The sequence below is a fragment of the Aquarana catesbeiana genome, linkage group LG06 (assembly GCF_042186555.1).
Source record: "Aquarana catesbeiana isolate 2022-GZ linkage group LG06, ASM4218655v1, whole genome shotgun sequence".
NCBI classification, from domain to species: Eukaryota; Metazoa; Chordata; class Amphibia; order Anura; family Ranidae; genus Aquarana; species Aquarana catesbeiana.
In genome coordinates, this window is record NC_133329.1 from 385,546,906 (window position 1) to 385,570,382 (window position 23,477).

The window sequence follows — 23,477 nt, forward strand, 5'->3', positions numbered from 1 at the left end:
TGTGTGGGTTTCCTCCGGGTACTCCGGTTTCCTCCCACACTCCAAAGACTTGCTGGTAGGTTAAAAAGCGCCCTGAGGCGATTCAGTTCGCATAGGTAGCGCTGTACAAGTCACTCACTCAAATGTAAGTTTTTTTCCTTCAACTTCCCTCCTAAAAGTTTTTTTTTTTCCTTAAAATTCCCTCCTAAATTGGGGTGCGTGTTATACGCCGATAAATACGGTACTTAGCACCACAAAATGATTCTTAATTCTGTATTTGCTAAAAGGGGCAGTACTGGGAGGTGGGTAGGGGGTGGAGACAAGGGGTGACCCGGGGGGGGGGGGGGTGCTACCTGCACCTATTCTGAGAATAAAATCCCTGACCGGAAGTATATAGATGCATTCCAGTATAGAAATAATACAAGCTTTATATAAGAAGAGATTACTAGCAGTACATGCATCCAATGTACACTGGTATTATCGGCCAAGGGGTTTCACCATAGGAGTCCTGGTGGTATTGTTGTGCACATATACCCGGGTATACATATTTATAGAGATACTTCCATATGAATGTTGCAGCCGTGGGCTCCTGAGGATGGTGCGATGTTTGTCTTTGTGTCAGGGACCTGAAGACCAGATCGAGTGAGGGGAGGACCAATCCTGAAACTGTTGTCCAACCAGTCTGGAGGGGAACTTCTCACCTGCAGGAACTGTGATGTGACACTGGAACCCAGTCTTGGAGCATGGACAGGATATGTGGCTGAGACCTTCTCGCTCTCTCTCGCTCTCTCTCGCTCTCTCTCGCTCTCTCTCGCTCTCTCTCGCTCTCTCTCGCTCTCTCTCGCTCTCTCTCGCTCTCTCTCGCTTTCTCTCGCTCTCTCTCGCTTTCTCTCGCTTTCTCTCGCTCTCTCTCGCTTTCTCTCGCTCTCTCTCGCTTTCTCTCTCTCGCTCTCTCTCGCTTTCTCTCTCTCGCTTTCTCTCTCTCGCTTTCTCTCTCTCGCTTTCTCTCTCTCGCTTTCTCTCTCTCGCTTTCTCTCTCTCTCTCGCTTTCTCTCTCTCGCTTTCTCTCTCTCGCTTTCTCTCTCTCGCTTTCTCTCTCTCGCTCTCTCTCTCGCTCTCTCTCTCGCTTGCTCTCGCGCTTGCTCTCGCGCTTTCTCTCGCGCTTTCTCGCGCTTTCTCTCGTGCTTTCTCGCGCTTGCTCTCGCGCTTTCTCTCGCGCTCTCGCGCGCTTTCTCTCGCGCTCTCGCGCGCTTTCTCTCGCGCGCTTTCTCTCGCTCTCCTTCCATCTTCTGGGGTTTTAAATCCAACAACTCGGGGGGCAGGAAGTGCACACATATTGACAAGCATTTACAAATTCAGACAGTAGAGGGCAGCAGATCCCTGCACACATTTCTCCCTTTTTGTCTATTTTCATTCTGTCTCTTCTTTGCTCTTCCTCTTTCTGCCTGTTGTATGTACTTTGTATGCTCCATCTGTATCCCTGGCCGTCTATTTCTTTCTTCTGTGATTTTGTCTGTTTTTGTAGAATTGTCTTTGAAACGGACCTTAAGTCATTTTTTCAACTTTGCATCTATTAAATCTTCTGCCCTTGTTTTTAACCACTTCCGGACCGCCCACCATCGTTATACGGCGGCTGTTTGAAGGAGGGTTATCGTTGTTATGGCAGCAACTAGCTGCCATAACCCTGGTATCCTCGTCTTCAGCGGGCGGTCCGGCCTAAGATAAAAGTGGTCTCTGCGGCGCAGATTCGCCGCAAGATCACTTTTATTGGTCCCCCCCTCCCACCGCGTTCCGTGCCCTCCGCCATATACCGGAGCCATTGGCAGCGGCGGAGGCGATCGGGTCTGTCCCCTTGCTGGACATGGAGACGAGTGAGGGGAAGATGGCCCCCACCCATCTCCATAACATTGCAGGGCGGAAGTGACGTTTTGTCCATAGCTCTTAAAGGGCCATTTTTTTTTGTTTTCATTTTGTTTTAAATGACAAAAATTGTTTATTTTTTTTTATTGCATTTTAGTGTATATATGAGATCTGAGGTCTTTTTGACCCCAGATCTCATATTTAAGAGGTCCTGTCATGCTTTTTTTCTATTACAAGGGATGTTTACATTTGCGGGCAGCAAGTGGTTAAGGCCGGGTTCACGTATGTGCGAATTGCAATTCACGTGACATACGAGTGTGACCAGCTCTCAGTGGAGCCGGTTCACACATGTCCGGGGCAGCCACGGAACTCGATCACTAGCAACGTCAGTTAGTGACCCTCCCAACCGGTGTCAGTTAGCGCAAAAAAATGGCCAGGTCATGAAGGGGGTAAAATCTTCCGTAGGTCAAGTGGCTAAAACACTTTAAATGCCAATCAAAGCAGCTATCTCTAAATAAAATTACCTTACAGATCTGTACACAAACCTCCAAAGCCTCCATAAAGATCCATCGCAGTGCTCCATAGCCACACCTGCAGCAGTAGAGAGGCTCTTCAGAGTTAGCTTAGCTTTGTATTTCACGTAGAAAACCAACACACACAGGGCCAATCCAAGTTTCATTAAAACTTCAAAAAGCATAAAAAAACCACATCAAAAATGCATAATAAAGTGGTCGGCATTTTAATTTGTGTTGCCAATCAACGCAAAAGTGTCAGTGCTTACACCTTACTGTATTGTGTATAAAGGCTCTTAGATCCTGTCTTTTTGGATCCTCTCCTTCCACTGACTCCAACCCATCTCCTAATAGAACAGAGTCTTGTGGGTGGGGGGGGAGCTGCACATGGTGTGTATTGCTAGAGAGTTTTTTATTTTTTTTGGGAGGGTGCATGTGATCAGCACTGTCCAGACAAGGGGTCAGGGGTCCTGGATCCTGATAGGACAGCCAGTGCAGTATGAAAACTCCTCCTACAAGCTTTAACCAGACACTGATAGAAGTCCTAATTCTGCTATTAAGGATGAGCTTGGGCGTGTCCGCATAATCCACATGCCGAGCCCGCCAGGAAGTCGGCACGGCGCTGTGCTAATCTGCAGAGATCGGGAAATGTCTCACTGCCTGTGATCAGCACAGCGCCGTGCTGACTTCCTAGCGGGCTCTGCACGTGGGCTGTGCGAACACGCCCGAGCCCATCCTTATTCTGCTATATATTGCTGATGAGAGAAGATATTTGGCAGTTTATATTTACTAAAACTATTGCAGTTCCATGTTCTGTGTACTGTGGGAGACCAGATATGGTGAATGCAGGGTCCTGGGTTTAGTAACACTTTAATGGAAGAAAAGACAAAAACGTGATAAAAGATAAAAATGTTTATACAGCTAAACTTTTCAATGTGCAAGGTACATGGGTAACGGCATATTTGGTTTGAGGTTTTGGTTTTAGATATACTTTAAGCTCCTTGTTGTTGCCCGCTCTCATGCTGTCTCTTGACTTTCTCTTGTGCAGCCTGAATCTGAAGTGTTTGAGATCACTGACTTCACCACAGCCTCAGAATGGGAGAGGTAAGACTTCTTCTTCACTGTAAGCTCTGCACTGATAATCACACCCTGTGTCATCATCCAGCACAGATCATTGCTTCTGTTACTCTTAAAGAGTTAGTTCACCTTTTACCTACAAACTGTGCAGCTTTGACTACAAGTTAAATAATGCCCATTATAGGCGTAGGGTATTTACGTATTAAAACCTGGCTGAAAAACTCTGAGATGGCATCGCCCCACCCTGCCTTGTTACTGAGACACTCCCAGATGATTCAAATACCCTCACACAAGCTCTCTACTACTGCAGTAGCTCTCAGCAATGCTGTGAAGGAGGAGATGGACCACGTGTGTGTGAAGGATTGAGAGCATGTCCCTGTGATGAGGAGGGTGAGCAGTAATGGCTGGGGGTGTCTTAGTAACATCCTAGCAACAAGGTAGGATGGGATGATGCTATCCCAGGGAGTTTTTCGGCAAGACTTGAAGGGTTATGTTAATGGCCTACACATATAGCTAGAGCATTATCCAACTTTAGTCAAAGCTTCACATTTTTTCTGTCTACATGTGCTCCTTACCTGCATAGCCAGTTTTTTTTTTTTTTGGTAAAGATGAACTAATCTTTTGAAGCAAAAATTGAGGCACCTTTTTTTTTTTTTTTTTCTTCGGTGTGTATATAAAAGTGATCTCTTTTGAAGTGTGTGCCAATGTCAGATTGCTGTTTGTGTTTTTCAAAATTACTACCTTTGTTTGTTTGTTTCAAATATTAGAGCTATTGTACTTCTGGCCTCCTGTGGCTCTAATAAAGTAATAGTGTTTGTGTATCCTAACCCCTTGTCCATTCACAGAACACTTTGCATTCTGTGAACAGACGATTGGAGAGGGGGTGAATAGAGGGCACTGTCACTGTCCTAGATATATAGATATATACACACACACATTTTTCATTAAACATATTGTTGGATCGCTGATGTGGCATTCAAAATGACTACTTTTGTTTATACCAAATACTAGATCTATCTCTGTACTTCCGGCCCACTGCAGCTAGGACAGCGACAGTGCCCTCTATTCACCCCCTCTCCAATCGTCTCTTCACAGAATGCACAGTGTTCTGTGAATGGACAAGGGGTGAGTGTGTATATATCTAAAAGTGATTGATATTTTTGCTCACATTTTTTATCATCTATCACTTTTAGTTAGCGCCACATACTTCTATCATCATTTGTTTTACAAACATCTAAGGCCCCTTTCACACTGGGGCAGTGGGGGTGTCGGCGGTAAAACAGCGCTATTTTTAGCGCTGCTTTACCATCATTTTTGCGGTGGTATTTTGGCCGCTAGCGGTGCAGTTTTAACCCCCGCTGGCGGCCGAAAAAGGGTTAAAACCGCTCGCATAGCGCCGCTATAGCCGCGGTATTGCCGCGCTGCCCCATTGATTTCAATGGGTAGGAGCGGTGAATACACCGCTCCTTCACCGCTCCAAAGATGCGGTTTGCAGGAGTTTTTTTTTTCTCCTGCCAGCGCACCGCTTCAGTGTGAAAGCCCTCAGGCTTTCACACTGAAGGAACAGTAGAGGCAGTTTTAGGTCGGTTTGCAGGCGCTATTTTCACTGTGTGAAAGGGCTCTAAAAGTGTGGTATGCATTTGTATTCAGCCCCCTTTACTCTGATACGCCTAACTAATATCTAATGTAACCAATTGCCTTCAGAAGTCACCTAATTAGTAAATTGAGTCCACCTGTGTGTGATTTAATCTCAGTGTAAATACAGCTGATCTGTGAGGTTTGTTAGAGAACCTTAGTGAACAAACATCACCATGAAGGCCGAAGAACACACCAGACAGGTCAGGGATAAAGTTGTGGAGAAGTTTAAAGCAGGGTTGGGTTATATAAAAAAAAAAAATCCCTACACTTTCCTTCTACTTCTCTTTTCTTTTCCCTACCTTTCTTTTCTCCTCCCTCTACACCCTATCTTCTTTCCTGAAATTTATGTATTTAGCTCAAATATATGGTGCCTCATCTTCAGAGGGCGCAGGAAGCACATCGGGAGAGTCTTGGGGATACTTTCTTCCCCTTTAACTACACATTAGGGGGGTCCACACAGGAGCGGTCACACTAAATGCCTAATCACTTGCCTACCCTCCCCTGAGTGCAGTCTTCTTGTTAAAGCTAGTCTGGGTTTAGCTAGTTTGCCTTCTATGTGCTCGCAACTGATATGTCTTAATGAGATTTGCTGCATCTTGATTTTCTATGTCCATTTATTCTGGATATAGGTTCGGGGGGAACCACTGGACACAGTGGATGTAACGCCGCCAGTGGATCCCACCCTCTCCTCACCTTAGAGGAAGGGTCGTGCCTGTCCAGCTTAATTCCCTCACTGTGCTTTTGCTGGCCCTCCTTGGCCATACTTTTAGGCCTAGGATATCCACACTTGATAATGATCAATATTTAGACAGTCATCTGACCCTTTGAACATTTAAAAAAAAAAAAAAGACCGATCCGGCTTATTGACTATTTCTGTGTTAATAAGATGCTCTCCCTCCAGAGATGTGTTTCTTCTTCACCTACCTGCTCATACTTCCCTGAAACATGGTCATATACTGTGAGCTAATACTCTTTAATGTTGTAATTTTACTTCATTTGTTTGTTCTGAATTTTCTCAATAAAAACTGAAAGAAAAAAAATATCCTAAGCTTTGAACATCTCACGGAGCACTGTTCAATCCATCATCCGAAAATAGAGTATGGCACAACTGCAAACCTACCAAGACAAGGCCGTCCACCTAAACTGACAGGCTGGGCAAGGAGAGCATTAATCAGAGAAGCAGCCAAGAGGCCCATGGTAACTCTGGAGGAGCTGTAGAGATCCACAGTTCAGGTGGAGAATCTGTCCACAGGACAACTATTAGTCGTGCACTCCACAAATCTGGCCTTTATGGAAGAGTGACAAGAAGAAACCATTGTTGAAAGAAAGCCATAAGAAGTCCTGTTTGCAGTTTGTGAGAAGCCATGTGGGGGACACAGCAAACATGTGGAAGAAGGTGCTCTGGTCAGATGAAACTAAAATTTAACTTTTTGGCTAAAAACAAAACACTATGTATGGCAGAAAACTAACACTGCTCATCACCCTGAACACATCATCCCCACAGTGAAACATGGCGGTGGCAGCATCATGTTGTGGGGATGCTTTTCTTCAGCAGGGACAGGGAAGCTGGTCAGAGTTGATGGGAAGATGGATGGAACCAAATACAGGGAAATCTTAGAAGAAAACCTGTTAAAGTCTGCAAAAGACTTGAAACTTGAGACGAAGGTTCACCTTCAGGACAATTACCTTAAACATACAGCCAGAGCTACAATGGAATGGTTTAGATCAAAGCATATTCATGTGTTAGAATGTCCCAGTCAAAGTCCAGACCTAAATCCAATTGAGAATCTGTAGCAAGACTTGAAAATTGCTGTTGACAAACGCTCTCCATCCAATCTGACAGAGCTTGAGCTATTTTGCAAAGAAAAATGGGCAAAAATGTCCCTCTCTAGATGTGCAAAGCTGGTAGAGACATCCCCAAAGAGACTTGCAGCTGTAATTGCAGAGAAAGGGGCTTCTACAAAGTATTGACTCAGGAGGGCTGAATACAAATGCCCCCTACGCTTTTCACATATTTATTTGAAAAAAAATGTAAAACCATTTCAATTTCAAGGGGTATGAATACTTTTTCAAGGCACTGTATACCCTGCTGTGTCTATGCCCTCTGGGTGGAGATGTTTGGGTCAGCAGGAAGTGACGTTATTTCCGGCAATAGTGAACGTGAGCTGTTGTATCTGCTCTAGGACCCACAGACCTTTGTCAAGGCTTTAGGTCACATGAGGGAGTTGTTTTTTTATTTAACAAGGCATTTTTTATCTGGAGCAATGGGGTTGATTTACTAAAACTGGAGAGTGGAAAATCTGGAGTAGCTCTGCATAGAAACCAATCCGCTTCTAACTTCAGCTTGTTCAATGAAGCTTTGACAAAGAAACTTGGAAGCTGATTGGTTTCTATGCAGAGCTGCACCAGATTTTGTACTCCCCAGTTTTGATAAATCAACCCAAATAATATAATTCTGTAATTCTGAGTTGTGTGTAATTTATTCATATGAAGTGTGAAATGTAATCATAGCTCTTCTTTTATTGCAGGTTTATTTCAAAAGTGGAAGAAGTCTTAAATGATTGGAAACTAATTGGAGAGTCCTCCAAGAAGACCCCAGAGAAGGTATATCTGTCATTTCACAGATGATTGTGAAACATTCAATTTTCGAATTAACTTTTTTTTTAATATAGATTTTAAAAATAGTGGCAGGAGCTTTTTATTTTATTTTTTTTGTATGAATTCTTGCAACGTCCATTATCCACGTCTCATAAAGCACTGACCATCATTTATTTTACAGGGAGAGTACACTACTGGAATGTGGGAGGAGAAAGGAGATGACATTTCATTTGCAGACTTCAAATTTAGTATTAAGCACCACTATTTGGTACAGGAGTCAGCTGAAAAGGAGGAGACGGAAGATGGCGGAGAAGGTAAAAGGATACTTGGTGGTCTGTATGAAGTGTCTGACTAAACAGTATGAGGGGAATTTATTAACCACTTCAGCTCCGGAAGGTTTATCCCCGTCTTTCATGACCAGGCCATTTTTTGCGATAAGGCACTGCGTTACTTTAACTGACCGCAACGCTGTACACAAATATGTTTTATGTCCTTTGTTTTTTCCCACAAATAGAGCTTTCTTGGTGGTAATTGATCACCTCTGCGGTTTTTATGTTTTGCGCTATAAACAAAAAAAAAGACCGGCCATTTTGACAAAAGAACAATACTTTTTACTTTCTGCTATAAAACATACCCAATTTAAAAAAAAATGTAAAAAAATCTAATTTCTTCATAAATTTAGGCCAATATGTATTCTGCTACATATTTTTGGTAAAAAAAAAAAATCCCAATAAGCGTATATTTATTGGTTTTCGCAATCTACAAACTATGGGATATACTTTTGGAATTTTGTATTTATTTATTTCTTACTAGTAGATCAGCGACTTATAGTGGGACTGCGATATTGTAGCGGACAAATCGGACAACTTATCGCCACTTTTGAAATTTTTTGGGGACCAGTGACACTAAAATAGTGATCAGTGCTACAAAGTATGCACGGTCACTGTACTAATGACACTGGCAGGGAGGGGGGTTAACATCAGGGGTGATCAAAGGGTTAATTGTGTCCCTAGGGAGTGATTCCTAACTGTGTGGGAGGAGGTGCTTTTACTGTGACAAGGCAGAGATCCGTGTTCCTGCTTAGCAGTAACACAAGATCTCTACCTTACCTTGTCGCAGAACAGCGATCTGCCTTGTTTACATAGTGCTCTCTTCTGTGGTAGTAGATACACGCTCGGACAAGAGGAAAGCTCTTCATTCCTCTGGAGAACTGGAAAGAAGGCCAGCGCTGTACTTGGCAATTGCGTGTATCTACTACCACAGAGGACACCCCACATAGAGAGTCTGGTGACATCTAGCCATTCAAGTTTTAAAGACCCATGGCTGGGGATAAGAGCCACAGGAATTCAGGATCTCCTTAACAAGAGATCTGAAAAGCTGGTAAGCGGCATTGAGATCACTGGTGGAGGAACTATCCTATCGTACTTTACCACATCTCCTATGTGTTGTGGACGTATGTCACGAATGTTTGAAAGGCTATATCACTGGGCAAATCGCTAAGAACTGCACTTTCAGTGGGATTTCTATCTAAATAGCCCATTGGATGGGACTCTATCATATATATATATATATATATATATATATATATATATATATATTATTCATATATTTTTGTATTTAATACATTCACTTTTATGTTTATTCAGCACAATTTACCTGTGATTATTCATTTATTTATGTTCACTTTATGAATAACTTTTAGGTCATATTTATTTATTATTAACATATAGCGCAACTTTTTTCTTATATTATGCAAACATATATTTTAAAAGAAAAAAAGTGGGGAAAAGACTGCGCTAAAAGTGAGAAAAAAAAAATTCTAATAATGGAAAGATAATGAAGCTGCTAACACTCAAACAAACAAAGTTCAATGTGAATGGTAGATCAAAAAAGGTGTAGCGCTAATATACATACATAACACAGTGTAGTGTATGTGCTATAAATGTGATGTGTAAAACCAAATGTGGTATTAAGGACAAAAATAGCTGTGCTGGATGCACAGTGTGTGAATATCAATGAATGAACTATATTAAACAACAGTCCACAAAAATGTGAGAAATTAAAACTTTCAAAAGTGGTGATGTCCAACCAGTACCGATAAGGATAGATTGTCTGTAGTCACTATCATCAAGACTTCAAGGTAAGTGAATGTATACTCTTACCGACTGAGATGGACACACATGTCGTACGACAGTGAGTCAAATGGGCTCAGGATCCTATGCGACCTTGGAGTTGCACACAGGAAGAGGTCAGGGTAGTCCAATGCAATGTCCTCAGCTCCTGATTTCCGAACTCCACAGATGGTTTGTGGTCCAAGAAGGTATCGCCCAGGTATGATTCCTCTTTAGCTCCAGGGACCAAGCATATGGAAAAAGAAAAAGGAAGACTCTGGATGGTGCAGGTCAAACCAGATGGTTTATTGAAATATGTCATGAATAAACAGTGACATGGTAAAAGGTGATCACAAAAACGTTATAAAAAAAGATTAAAAGCAATGTGGGGTACAGGTAATGCTAGCCCTGGTTTATTTCAATAAACCATCTGGTTTGACCTGCACCATCCAGAGTCTTCCTTTTTCTTTTTCCATATGCTTGGTCCCTGGAGCTAAAGAGGAATCATACCTGGGCGATACCTTCTTGGACCACAAACCATCTGTGGAGTTCGGAAATCAGGAGCTGAAGACATTGCATTGGACTACCCTGACCTCTTCCTGTGTGCAACTCCAAGGTTGCATAGGATCCTGAGCCCATTTGACTCACTGTCGTACGACATGTGTGTCCATCTCAGTTGGTAAGAGTATTCATTCACTTACCTTGAAGTCTTGATGATAGTGACTACAGACAATCTATCCTTATCTGTACTGGTTGGACATCACCACTATTGAAAGAGTTTTCATTTCCAACATATATTTTAAGCCTCTCATTCTGCAGTTTCGTCTTTTACTATTTTTGAAAAGCAGAAGGTTTGCTTGCCCAGTGAGACACTCTATACTATAATGTAATCCTAATTGTTTTTAAAACTGATTTCCTTTTTCTAGATTCCCTTCCTGTGTCCATGCAAGATCTGCTGTGTACAAACAATGACTTCCCTGCAATTGCTCATTGTCTGGTTCGATGGTACGTACTTTCACATAGTGGAATAACACGATGCAATAAAGGTTGCGTTTAGGTTAGCGCCGATACTGTTTTTTTTATCGGCGAGTACACGTACCGATACTTTCAGTCAAGTACTCAGCGATATGAAATACTGATACTTTGCGGTGCATTTTGCGTAAATACAAAAAAGAATTGGTGCAAATCGCACTGCAAAGAATCGCATGTGATTTAAACAGGAATGTGGTGCAATTCCTGTCTGCTTTGCATGCGATTTTCCCCATGTCTCGTGTGTGTGTGTGTGTGTGTGTGTGTGTGTGTGTGTGTGTGTGGAAAAGGAAAAGCGCCATCTAGTGGGCAGTTTAAAAAATGGTAGAACTCACAGTACATGTCTGACCACATGCACAATAATCTACATAGGTGTCACAGACGATAGCAAATCAGGGCTGCTGGAGGAGAAGCTGCGGGACCCCTGTGGGTAAAGAGCAAAAGTGATGTCCGCTTGGGGGTAGGACCGCCTCTACATCTCCTCCAGCCCTGTGAACACCACCAGCGGCCGTAATTTGCTTCTCTCACGGTGGAACGGGACCCCTATGTAGATATGTACTGTGAGTGCTAACATTGTTTAAACTGCCCACTAGATGGCGCTTTTCCCTTTCTTTATGCACGCACGCACACGCGCGCGCGCGCGGTGAGGGAAATCTCATTTGCGCCTATTCATTTTGTATAGACGTAAATCGCACCGCAAAGTTTTGGTACCAGGAGCATTTGGGTGAGTACCGATACTTGCGCAAATGCTTGGTATCGATATCTGTGCATCCCTAGTTGCGATACTTTGGCTGCATAAAATCTGCACATCACTTAAATCTTAGTACCTAGTATAATATGTATTTATTATGTATTATCTATTAATAATAATAATAATAATAATAATAATAATATTATTATTATTATTATTATTATATATTATGTAATAGTGTAATATAAGCCTTGTAGGTCTTTTAATGCTTATTTCAAGTAAATCTTTCCAGGATTGATCTACTGAAAATTCTGTTTGACGGGCTGACCTGCTGACCGCTGGCTTCAACAATTTGAGTACATGGTTCAGTAAAACCTTGGATTGCGAGTAACTTGGTCTGCGAGTGTTTTACATGACGGGCAATTTTTAAAATAAATTTTCATTTGATAAACGAGCGAGGTCTTGCAATACGAGTAGCATGACGTCACAACTGAGTCTTAAAGAGAAGAGAAATCCCATTTTAGTAATTGAAGGCATTACTGAAGTTGCTTCGAGTTTGGAAAATTTTTCCTGTACTACTTCAGGGCGACTTCTATCTGACTTGTGCCCATAGACTTTAGGGAGAGTTTGTGAAAAAAAACGCTTATGCTCAAAAAAGCTCAAAGAAGCTCAATAAAAAAAAGCACAAGCTTCTTTAAGCTGAAATAAAAGCTCAAATGCCTGTAAGTCCTGGTTCACAGTGGTGCGATGTGGGAAACCCTGCGATTCCTGTGGGGGTTTCCTTATCACACCTGAATCATACACTGGTTCACACTGATTTTTTTTGATCCGACATTACAGGAAGATTCCCCAGGCATTCCCTGAAGTTGCCTCGAAGTGGCATTGCTAAAATGGTTGTGGAACGAATCATCAGAGTTTCCATTATTCCTTATGGGGAAATTTGCTTTGATATACAAGCGCTTTGGTTTACAAGCACGTTTCCGGAACGAATTATGCTCGCAATCCAAGTTTTTACCGTACTTTATTTTGGTTCAGTGACTCAAATATTGATGCAAGAAAGCCAGGCAACTAGCATTTTTAGAAGCACCAGCCATGACAGCCTCAGTTTTTCTCTTATGACCTTGTAACCGGTGAAATGTAGTTTTACTGAAAACTTTATGAAAGACTCCTAGAACAAACAGCGAGTCACTGTAAGTTTACGTGTCTAGCCTTCTGCAGTGTAAAGATCGCCATCTAGTGTGTGAAGCTTTGTGCTACAAGTAGGGGTGATAAGAAAGTAATGTTCTGATGTAAATTTCTGAAACCCTCTCACCAACCTAAAAAATAACAGATAAAAGCAGAAAAGTCAAGTATTTAAAATGCTTACGTGTATTTGCCTTAGAATTTGCTTGACATTGTGACCGCTCAATAGAGAGTCAATCTCTAACACAGCCCCCGCTTTTAATTGCACTCCCTTCTTCTGTGAGTGTCTTATTACTGTCTCTGCTGGCCCAGCTCCTCCTCCCTCCCCTTACCTCTTTATATTTATAATGGCTTCCCATCGCACAACGAATACAATTCAAAATACGAACCATAACACACAAAGCCTTTTACAACTCTGCCCACACAAACTGTCCTCTCCGCTCCTCCCAAGACCCTCTGCTCTCTAGCTCCCTTGTTTCCTGATCCCATGCTTGTCTCCAGAACTTCTCCAGAGCCTCTCCCAACCTCTGGAACTCACTACCCCAATCTGTCCGGTTATCTCTTACTTTTAGGCGATCCCTAAAAACTCATCTCTTCAGGGAGGCCTATCCTGCCTCCAACTAACTGAATCTTCTACTTCCCTCATAAGTTCTTCCCCCGCACAGTTACTACTTTTTGTTTCACCAGCCCCTCCATATTAGACTGTAAGCTCGCAGGTGCAGGGCCCTCCTAACCCTCTTGTATTGAATTGTATTGTTGCTGTATTGTCTCCCTTTATATTGTAAAGTGCTGTGCAAACTGTTGGCGCTGTATAATAATAATAGTATTATCTTTTATGTAGCTGCCAGAGGAGGGGCACAGGGAAATACTATAGAGCAGTTATTTTCAACCAGGGTTCTTCCAAAGGTTGGTGGGGGTCCTTGAGCTGTGGCTGATTGACCTTCCACTTGATGGTGCCTGCATAGTTCCAGTGCCCACAACCACTTGGAGAAGCCAGAAGTGTGTCACCAATGATTTCTTTTGGCTGTCTGTAGGGTGACATTCTGAACACCATTGTAAGTGTTCCTTTTTTCTTACTGACCACCAATGTAAGGGGCATTCTCATTGACCCCAATGTATTTGTTTTAGTAAGGGTTCTCTGATCCCTTAAAGGCATAGTTTACTAAGGCCCCTTTCACACTGGGGCGGTTTGCAGGCGCTGTTGCGCTAAAAATAGCGCCTGCAAACCGACCCGAAACAGCCGCTGCTGTGTCTCCAGTGTGAAAGCCCCGAGGGCTTTCACACTGGAGCGGTGCGCTAGCAGGACGGAAAAAAAAAAGGCCTGCTAGCAGCATCTTCGGAGCAGTGAAGGAGCAGTGTATACACCGCTTCTTCACCGCTCCTGCCCATTGAAATCAATGGGACAGCGCGGCAATACCGTTAGCAAAGCGACTCTGCAGAGGCGCTTTGCGGGGTTTTTTAACCCTTTCTCGGCCGCTAGCGGGAGGTAAAACTGCCCTGCTAGCGGCCGAATACTGACGGCAAATCGCTGCTAACAATAGCGCCGCTTTACCGCCGACGCTGCTCCCGCCCTGTGTGAAAAGGGCCTTAAAGAAAGCTGCCTATAAACTGCAGATCAGGGGTGTCTGTAGATGAAAACAAACTGCAGCTTTGACCAGAGTCGAATAGTGTCCTTGCTATAGGCCATTTACAGTGGGTAAAGAAAAGAATCGCCTCCCTTTTTAAAATCGCATTTTGTTGTTTTGCAGACAAATGAAGACAGACACAATTATTGTTTTATCCAGCTGTATTTACTCAGTGCAACTTTATAACACCAACATGTCAAAATAATAAAAGAAAAAAAAAAATCAAAAACCAGAATTGCTGAGTTGAAAAACGGATCACCTCTGTCCTAAAAATGACTTGTAAACTCAATCGGGTGCAGTGAATCACCTTCTCAATGGCACCCAAAGGCATTTGTCTTTCAGCTGTGATCAGTTGTGGTCATTTTGATTAGCTCAGCAAGAAAATAACTTTCCTGGAGCATTTCAGTCCCTGGTAGTGCAGCTGCAGCAAACAATCAACTATGGGTGGCAAGGCACTGTCACCAAACTCTCCGGGATAAAGTTGTGGACGGGCACAAGTTAGGAGATGGATACAAAAACATTTCAAAAGCTTTATCAATGCCTAGAAGCACAGTGAAGTCTATTATTAAGAAGTGGAAGGTATTTGGTACAACACAGACCCTTCTTGGATAAGGACGTTGCTCCAAACTGGATGAAAGAGCCAGGAGGAAACTGGTCAGAGAGACTACCAAGAGGCCTACAGAAACTCTCAAGTAGTTGCAGGAATTTATGACAAAGAGTGGTCATTGTGTGCATGTGACAACAATATCACAAATTCTCCACAAATGTGGCTTGTATGGGAGGGTTGCAAGAAAAAAGCCACTCCTCAAGATAGGCCACATACAGTCACCACTGAGCTTTGCCAAAACGCACCTTGGAAGGTTCTGAGGCCACATGGAAAAAGGTGTTATAGTCAGATGGGACTAAAATGGAATTATTTGGCCTCCAACACTAAACAATATGCCTGGCAGAAATCCAATGCAGCTCACCATCCAAATACCATTGCTACAGTAAAGTATGGAGGTGGTAATATCCTGTTATGGGGGGTGGTAATATCCTGTTATGTTTCTCTGCAGCAGGGACTTTTCAGGATAGAAAGCCTAATGGATGGGGGGGAAATATTGTCCAATTCTTGAGAAAAATCTGCTGCCCTCTGTCAAAGTTGTCAATGGGAAGAAGGTTTACCTTCCAACATGACAATGACTCAAAGTACACATCAAAAGGTTGAAGAAGAAAAAGGTAAATGTCCTTGCATGGCTTAGTCAGAGCCCAGACTTAAACCCCATTGAAAATCTGGGAAATCACTTGAAGACTGCAGTCCACAAAGGATCACCATCAAATTGAACTGAACTTAAGCAGTTTTGAAAAGAAGAGCGGGCAAATATTACAAAGTCTACAAATTCCAACAGAGTAAAGGCTGTAATTAAAGCAAAAGGCGGTTCAACAAAATACTGACACAAAAGGGTGATCCTTTTTCCAATGCAATGATTCTGTTTTTGAATTATTATTTTTTTCTGACATGTCGGTGTTATATCTTTCACTTGGATGTTATAAGTTGCACTGAGTAAAAACAGCTGGATAAAAAAAAAACTGTCTGTCTTCATTTCAGGCTACAAAAGAAGCAATATGTGATTATTTTAAAGCACTGTATGTGCTTTAATGTAGCCTGACTGAAAAACTCAGAGATGGCATCATCCTGCCTGTTAGGATGTTGCTGAGACATGGCCATTGTTTACCTTCCCCATTGAAGCGCAAGCTTTTTCTCTGATTTATACCCCCACGCATGCACTTTCTCTCCTATGATGCAGCAGCTCTGAGCTCAATGTTTGAGAGCCCTCACTCTTATGATGGTGGAGGTGAACAGTAACCGTGAGCGAGTCTTAGTGACGGACTAGCAACAAGGCAGGATCTCTGCTATCTTTAGGAGATTTTCTGTCAGGTTTATTATTATTTATTTATTTTTTTAAGATGTCTCACTCAATGTTCATTTCAGGGCCGTTCTGCTTCATGTTAAGACCACTGTCATCCAAAATGAGTGTGTTAAAGTAAAAGTTCACCCTGATACTAAAATCTCTAAATTTACAGGCATCCACAATCTAAGGCTAACCTATCTAACCATGTAAAGAAGAAATCGCTATACATACCTTTTCTGAAGCTGCTCCGGTCCCACGCTGAGCTGTCAGCGGCGGCTTCGCTGAGGAGGTGTGAGCAGGAGAGGCAGCCCACAACAGAAGCCTCATAGTAATTCTGTGGGTGACGTCACTTTCCATTAATTTCCAAGCCGTTGTCCGCTGTCTCTTCTGCAGAGCTTCTGCCGCTGGAGACCGGACCGAATCTGCTTCAGAAAAGGTACGTATAGCGATTTCTTCTTTACAGGGCTGGATAGGTTAGTCTTAGATTGTGGATGCCAGTAGATTTCGAGATTTTAGCATTGGGGTTAACTTCCACTTTAAGTACAAAAATAAAAAGCAAGTTTTTTTTTTTTTTTTTTTAATTTGTATTGGGTTAAAAGGGGGAACACCTGTTAGATTCATAAAAAAAAAACGCGAAGGATTGCTAGGAGTAGGAGGATTTATATGGGCTGTCCTAACAACTTTCATTGCCAGTATCCGCACCTGAAGATGGCAGCATACAGTATAACCCATGCTCAAGATTTAAAGGAGCCTTTGTCCTGTACTGTATGATAAAGAACCAATTTTTGTATTGGATCAAAAGGGGTACATCTAGAGCACCTGTCAGGTACTTAAAGTGGTTGTTAACCCACTTCCATAACTTTATATAAGCCCCTCTGTGTCCTAATAACAAGTGCTCCTGTCTTTGTGTTTTTTTTTTTGTTTAAAAAAGCCTCTTTTACCTTGTTAAAAAACAGTTCCCTGCGATCACGTTACCGGCCGTGTCTCCTCTCTGCCCGGCTGACAGATGCATTGGGCGGGGCTGAGATTCCCCCCACTGACATAAGCCAAAACGCGAGGAGGAGAGGAGAGAGAGAGAGACGGCCGTCACATGATCACGGGTAACAGCTGTGATATATACAATAAAGGAGACATTTTTTGAATAAAGCACATAGACAGGAGCACTTATTAGAACACAGAGGGGCTTGTATAACATTTTAAAAGTTATGGGAGCAGCAGGAAGGGGGCTGGCACTGACACAGGGGCAGGCAGGGGAGGGGGAGGAGGACAGAGGAGCATATAGGAGGACAGGAGAGCTGCGGATGATGGAGGCATGTAAACTGACCATGGTGTCAGGGCTCAGCAGCCGTGATACACCGTGGTCAGTTTACAGAGGGGAGGGTATAGCCAGGTGTTACAGGGGGGCAAATGACACAGCACAAGCACTGTTCTGTATAATATGCTTTAAAGGGACAGGATCCTTTTTTTTTTTTCTTTTCTTTTTTTTTTTTTTTTATCTAGGGTTAACAAACGCTTTAAAGCTAAAGTTTCCCATCTTCATTCCTTCTATCATAACCTAGTTGTGATCTTTGGTACACCTCAAACCTTAGAACTTTTTTTTCCTGGTTCTATGGCATATGTGCCAGAGCTGCATTAGTCACTTGACAGAGGATTACAAGGGTCTGACAGAATTTTACTACACACACACTCGCATATTAGAGTCGGTTAACCTACCAGCATGTCTTTGGAGTGTGTGAGGAGACCAGAGTACCCGGAGGAAACCCACACAAGCAGGAAGAGAACATGCAAACTCCATGCAGATATATCCTGGCCAGAACTGGAACCAAGGACCCCAGTGCCACTAGGCATAAGCGTTATCCTTTAACGATTTACCATCCAGGCTGATTCCGGCATTTCTCTCATACATGTGAAAATCTGCATTTTTTTTTTTTTTGATAGAAAATTACTTAGAACCCCCAAACAACATATATTTTCTGAAAGCAGAGGCCCTGGAGAGTAAATGGTGGTTGTTGCTATTTTTTATGTTGCATGGTATTTGAGTAGTTGTTTTTTTAAACAAAAATTTTCAGGAAAAAATGCACTTGCACTTAAAATGAATTTTAGTGCACATAAACACAATATAATACCCATTTTTTTGGGGTAAAATATAAAAGATGATGTTTTCCAAGTTAGATAGATAACCACCAACACGTCACACTTTAAAATTGTGCATACCTGTGGAATGTTTACAATCTGCGGTACCTAAAAAAAAAAAAAAAATTATATAAGCGACACTTTAAAAATCTTTTACAGGTTGCCAGCTTAGAGTTAAACAGGAGGTCTGACGCTCTGACTCTGAAGTTCGTGATGACCCCAGGTCTCTCCTCTACTTTACAAATGCATCTGATTAAACTGAGATCACCTGTAATAGTGGTTAAGTCGCTCGGATCACTTCTACTGGAAAGCTCTTCACAGGCTGCAAATTCTGATACCATAATTATAGCTGCAGCCATGATCCTGGTATCATCGCTGCCAATCCGAGAACATATACGTATGTATGGCAGGTGGGAAGCCGTTAAAGCAATAAAATTATTTGTAAAAAATAAAACGTAAAATACACAAAGGGTTGTAAAGTCCCCTGCCCCCACATACATACAAAGACACATAAGGCCATGAATGCATGTGGTGGATGAGCCTGCATATGAGAACGACTATTGATACACGTGTTTCATAATGATGCAGACGTCTACGTGCCATCATTCATGCTAACTCTAAACTGAGTATATGTATGTGTGTGTGTGTGTGTGTGTGTGTGTGTGTGTGTGTGTGTATGTATATATATATATATATATATATATATATATATATATATATATATATATATATATATATATATATATATTCCTCTGTTTAACCCCTTATTAACCCTTAATTTACTCTGATCCGCCTTATTAAACTCCTTATTCTCCTTCACCATTTAATTATTTTCCTGCTGACTTTTTTTTTTGTTCACTTCCATTTTATAAACTATTTTAATAATTTAAAACTTTTTTTTTTGTTTTTTCTTTGTTCATTGATATTTTTATACCTTTTAACAAAAGAAAAAAAAAAAAAAAAAAAGTATTTCATTTGTAAATAACTTTTCTCTTAAGCGTCTTCCAGGACAGCCCATGAGACCTAGGACTCCTCCTACCAGGACAGGAAACACGTTAACCCCCCACCAGATAAAAGGGCGGTCCTCCAGGCCCCATGTCAGTATTTAGTGTTTCCTCTGGATGGGGGGTAACATGTTTCCTGGAACTGGTTCCCCTAGGTCTCATAAGCATGGCTCCTGCGGCGTTTTTGGGGTGGTATTCCCTACCTTCTTCTCCCAGAGTGGCACATCCACCAGGGGAGTAGGCTTGTGGCTGCTGTCCCTGCTTCTCAGTGCATGGGGAATGCCAGCACCGTGGTGTAATTCGGAGCTCTGGTCTGCGAGCCGCATGGCGGCAGTCGGCTGTTCTCTCCCTTTTAAACAGCGTGGCTTGAGTGTGCAGGAGAAGAGAGGAAGCCGCGCGGGTGAAGGGGCTGAATTTATATGTTCCAAGCTGGCCCAGAGTAAGTACACGGCGGGGTCACTTCCGGGGCGCATGATGTCATCAGCGGGCGCCGGAGACGCTAGTTCCTGTCTCTAAACAGTGCGAACAGGGACGCTGGGAAGCTGGTGTTCAAAAAAAAGAGTGAAACCCGACAGAGGCTGCGGACCACTACAGGGGCGGGATGGACTCCTCTGCAATACCTGCACAGACAGCAGAAGCAGGTCCTAAATCCAGCACCTCACAGGGAAACCTGAAGTGTATTTTACTTGCATATCCTTTGAGTGTTCTCCCCCTTGTAACTAGTAGGGACTAGGTGAAGGGGCCACATTTTTCCTTTCCTCCTGCACGGGGTGTTATGGAGTGTATGTGGCATAACATTTATTGGGGTCATTTTGTTCTCTTGCAGGCCAAGACTCAGGACAAGTCCCAAGCGCAGCCACCAAAAAGGAAATGTGCGGCTTGCGAAAACAAATTGAGCTCCTCATGGAGCAAAGCAGTTTGCCGCACCTGTGTAGACAGCCTAGTTTAGGATGACCCGGTAGTCTCCTGTCAGAAAATGCTGACTTCTGTTAGAGATGCGTTTACGTCTATGTTTAGCTTGTTTAAAACTCTAATTGACAAGATTCAAGTCCCCTCAGAGGGTCCATCTCCAGTTAGGACTTCAGCCGGTCCTAGTGCTCCACAGCAGAGTGCGGAGATTGAAGACTCTGAGGCCAAAGCCGGATCTGCTCAGTCTTCTCCGAAAGAATCAGGGTTAGATGCAGGGCCCAGGGATAAAGAATCCGCAAGGGGCTTGAGGTATAAGTTATCATTGGAAGATGTAGATGACTTATTAAAGGCTATCTATACGACACTTGATATAGAAGAGGAGATGGTAAAATTGTCTAAACATGACCTTACATACACAGGTTTGCATAAGAAAAAGGCTAGAGTTTTTCCTGTGCATAGTTCCCTTCTTGATACTATCAAGCTGGAGTGGGAAAATTGAGAGAAAACCTTTCTTTTCTGGTAACCTTAAGAAGGTTTCCTTTTGAAGAGGACACAGCGCAGCCATGGAACAAAAATACTAAGTTAGACGCACCTCTTTCAATAGTTTAAAAAAACTCAGACCTAGCGTTTGACGATATGGGCACGCTTAGTGATCCAATGGATAAAAGAGGAGATATCCTTCACAGAGCCTGGGAATCAGCCATTGGGAATCTTAAACCAGCTCTGGCCTTCACTTGTGTAGCCAGAAATTTAGAAGTATGGTTGCCACAGATACAAACGCACTTGTTGGCAGGTACCTCTAGAGAGCAGATTCTGAAATCTTTCCCTCTCCTCTTTCGTGCAGTGGGGTTTTTGGCTGATTCTTCCACAGAGTCGTTAAGAATGACATCTAGGACCTTGACCTTAGTGAATTTGGCCAGAAGAAGCCTATGGCTTAAAACCTGGTCAGGCGACGCTGCCTCAAAGTTGCGCCTATGTGGTCTTCCCTTAACAGGCGATCATCTTTTTGACCCAGGTCTGCAAGAGGTGCTGGAATGCCCGGCCGATAGAAAAAAGGCCTTACGAAAAAGCCGACAGCCAGAAAGTTTTTTTCGTGGCCAAAGTAGGCAGCAAGGTCCTAGAGAATAGATCCAAAAAACATTGGACAGGGCACAAGGGCAGTGGTAGAGGGTGCGTCTTGTTTAACCCTTCTCAACAACCCGCCAAGCCACAGTGACTTGTGTCTCCCAGTGGGAGGATGATTGAGGGCTTTTCTCCCTCGATGGGCAGCAGTCACCTCAAGTCCATTCATCTTGGACCTAGTGACCAATGGGTACAGGCTGGAATTTTCTTGCCAGCCAACAGAGGGATTTAATGGTCACCTTCCCTCCCCAAGATCGGGTAAAAGTGAGGGCCCTGGGTCTCCAAATTGGAGACTTGTTAGATCAAACGGTCCTGATCCCAGTTACCCGGTCGGATCAGTGCAAGGGATTTTATTCCCATTAATTTGTCATCAGAAAGCCGCCAGGAAAATATCGGCTTATCCTGAACCTCCGGTCTCTAAACCGTTCGATCGGGTACAAGCATTTTTATATGGAGATGGTATTCTCAATCAAAAACCTGCTTTACCAAAACTGCTTTAGGCATCCCCCAAATCCAAAGAGGCCATATCTGCACATTCCTATCCATCCAGCCTTCCAAAAATTCTTGAGACTAGCGGTCAAGATGGGAACAGAAATTTGGCAATTTCAATTTCAAGCCCTCCCCTTCGGTCTGTTCTCAGCCCCACGCATTTTTGCAAAGGTGTTGGGGGAGGCGCTGGCTCCGCTAAGTTTGAAGGTGATGACTATTATCCCTGGATGACCTCCTAGGGGTGGCGGAGTCATACCAAAAGTTATTAGCGGATCTCCAGACTGTACAGGACTTCCTTCAATCTCTAGGCTGGTTAATAAACAAAGAAGTCTTCCTTAATTTCGGCCCAGACACATCTAGGGTACGAATTTTGCTCAGTAGACCAAAAAGTTTTTCTCCTGCAGGAAAAGGTCTCAAAAATGATGCAATGTCAGCCTTACACACCAATTGGTTCCGCTGAGCGAGGTTTCAAGAGCAGTGGGTCTGATGACCTCTTGCTTTCCCGCAGTGCCATGGGCAAGATTTCATCAACGCCCATTACAGCTGTTTCTACTAAGGAACTGGGACGGAGACGCAAGTTCCCTGAAATCAGGGGTCTTGTTACCCTCCAGGGTAAAAAAAAGATTGTGGTGGTGGAGGACACACCTGCACCTAACAAGAGGTCTTCCACGGTCCATTCCTATATCCCATAGGATCACAATGGATGCGAGTTCCTGGGGATGGGGAGCCCACCTCAGCAACACAATGGCACAGGGAGACTGGTCCTCAATGGAAGCAAGAGCTTCATTGAATCGGAGAGAGCTTCTAGCGGTTCAGAAAGCCTTGCAGGCATTTAGGATGGAAATCAGGGGTCACAATCTCCAGAATCTATCCGACAATATCCCTACAGTTGCGTACCTCAACAAACAGGGAGGTACGAGGAAGGAGTTGGATACTTCAATCTATTGCCCAGGAGATTTTATCATGGGCAGAAGGGAATCTAGCCTCAAATACAGCAGTGCTCCTGAAAACACAAAACTGTCTGGCAGATTATCTCAGCCGCTACTGGGTATGTCGAGATAATTGGTCCCTTCAACCCCCGAAATGTTTGTGGGTCTCACGACAGATGGGGATGTCCCGAATGGACCTGTTCGCAGATCAGAACAATCGCAAGACAGAGAAGTTATTTTCTCTGAACCCAGCGAATCGATCATTGGGTGTCGACGCTCTGGCGAATCCGTGGCCATTCGGCCTCTGTTACACCTTCCCGCTGATCAAGCTAATTTCGGAAGTCCTCCTGAAGTTTCTGCTAGAAGAAATAGATCTTATCCTAATAGCCCTTTTCTGGTCCAAGAGGCCATAGTTTTCCCTGTTACAGACTCTGGTCTCAGAGCCTCCACTGAGTCTTCAAAAGAGAGAAGACTTATTATCACAGGGTCCAGTGTCGCACCCACAGGTGGTTTCCTTAAGCTTGACGGCCTGGTATCTGAAGAAAAGATACTAAGCGCCCAGGGGTTCTCTGACAAAGTAGTCAAGACTCTGGTAAATTGCAGAAAACCAGTCACTAGAGCCATATATTCCAAGGTTTGGAAGAAATTTAACTCATGGTTATCTGAAAATTAAAGATTAACTCATGATGTTCCTTTT

At 43.2% G+C, this 23,477-nt stretch overlaps 1 protein-coding gene across 2 annotated transcripts in view; it reads left to right on the plus strand.

Annotated features, from left to right (window-relative positions):
- RAB3GAP1 (RAB3 GTPase activating protein catalytic subunit 1) overlaps positions 1-23,477 on the plus strand; it is a 245,296-nt gene that overhangs the window by 2,921 nt on the left and 218,898 nt on the right. For both annotated transcript variants that reach the window (XM_073634286.1, XM_073634287.1), the window contains exons 2-5: positions 3,400-3,455; positions 7,595-7,670; positions 7,846-7,978; positions 10,702-10,780. In XM_073634286.1, the coding sequence (XP_073490387.1) occupies positions 3,400-3,455; positions 7,595-7,670; positions 7,846-7,978; positions 10,702-10,780 (344 nt within the window). The remainder of the gene's footprint in view (positions 1-3,399; positions 3,456-7,594; positions 7,671-7,845; positions 7,979-10,701; positions 10,781-23,477) is intronic.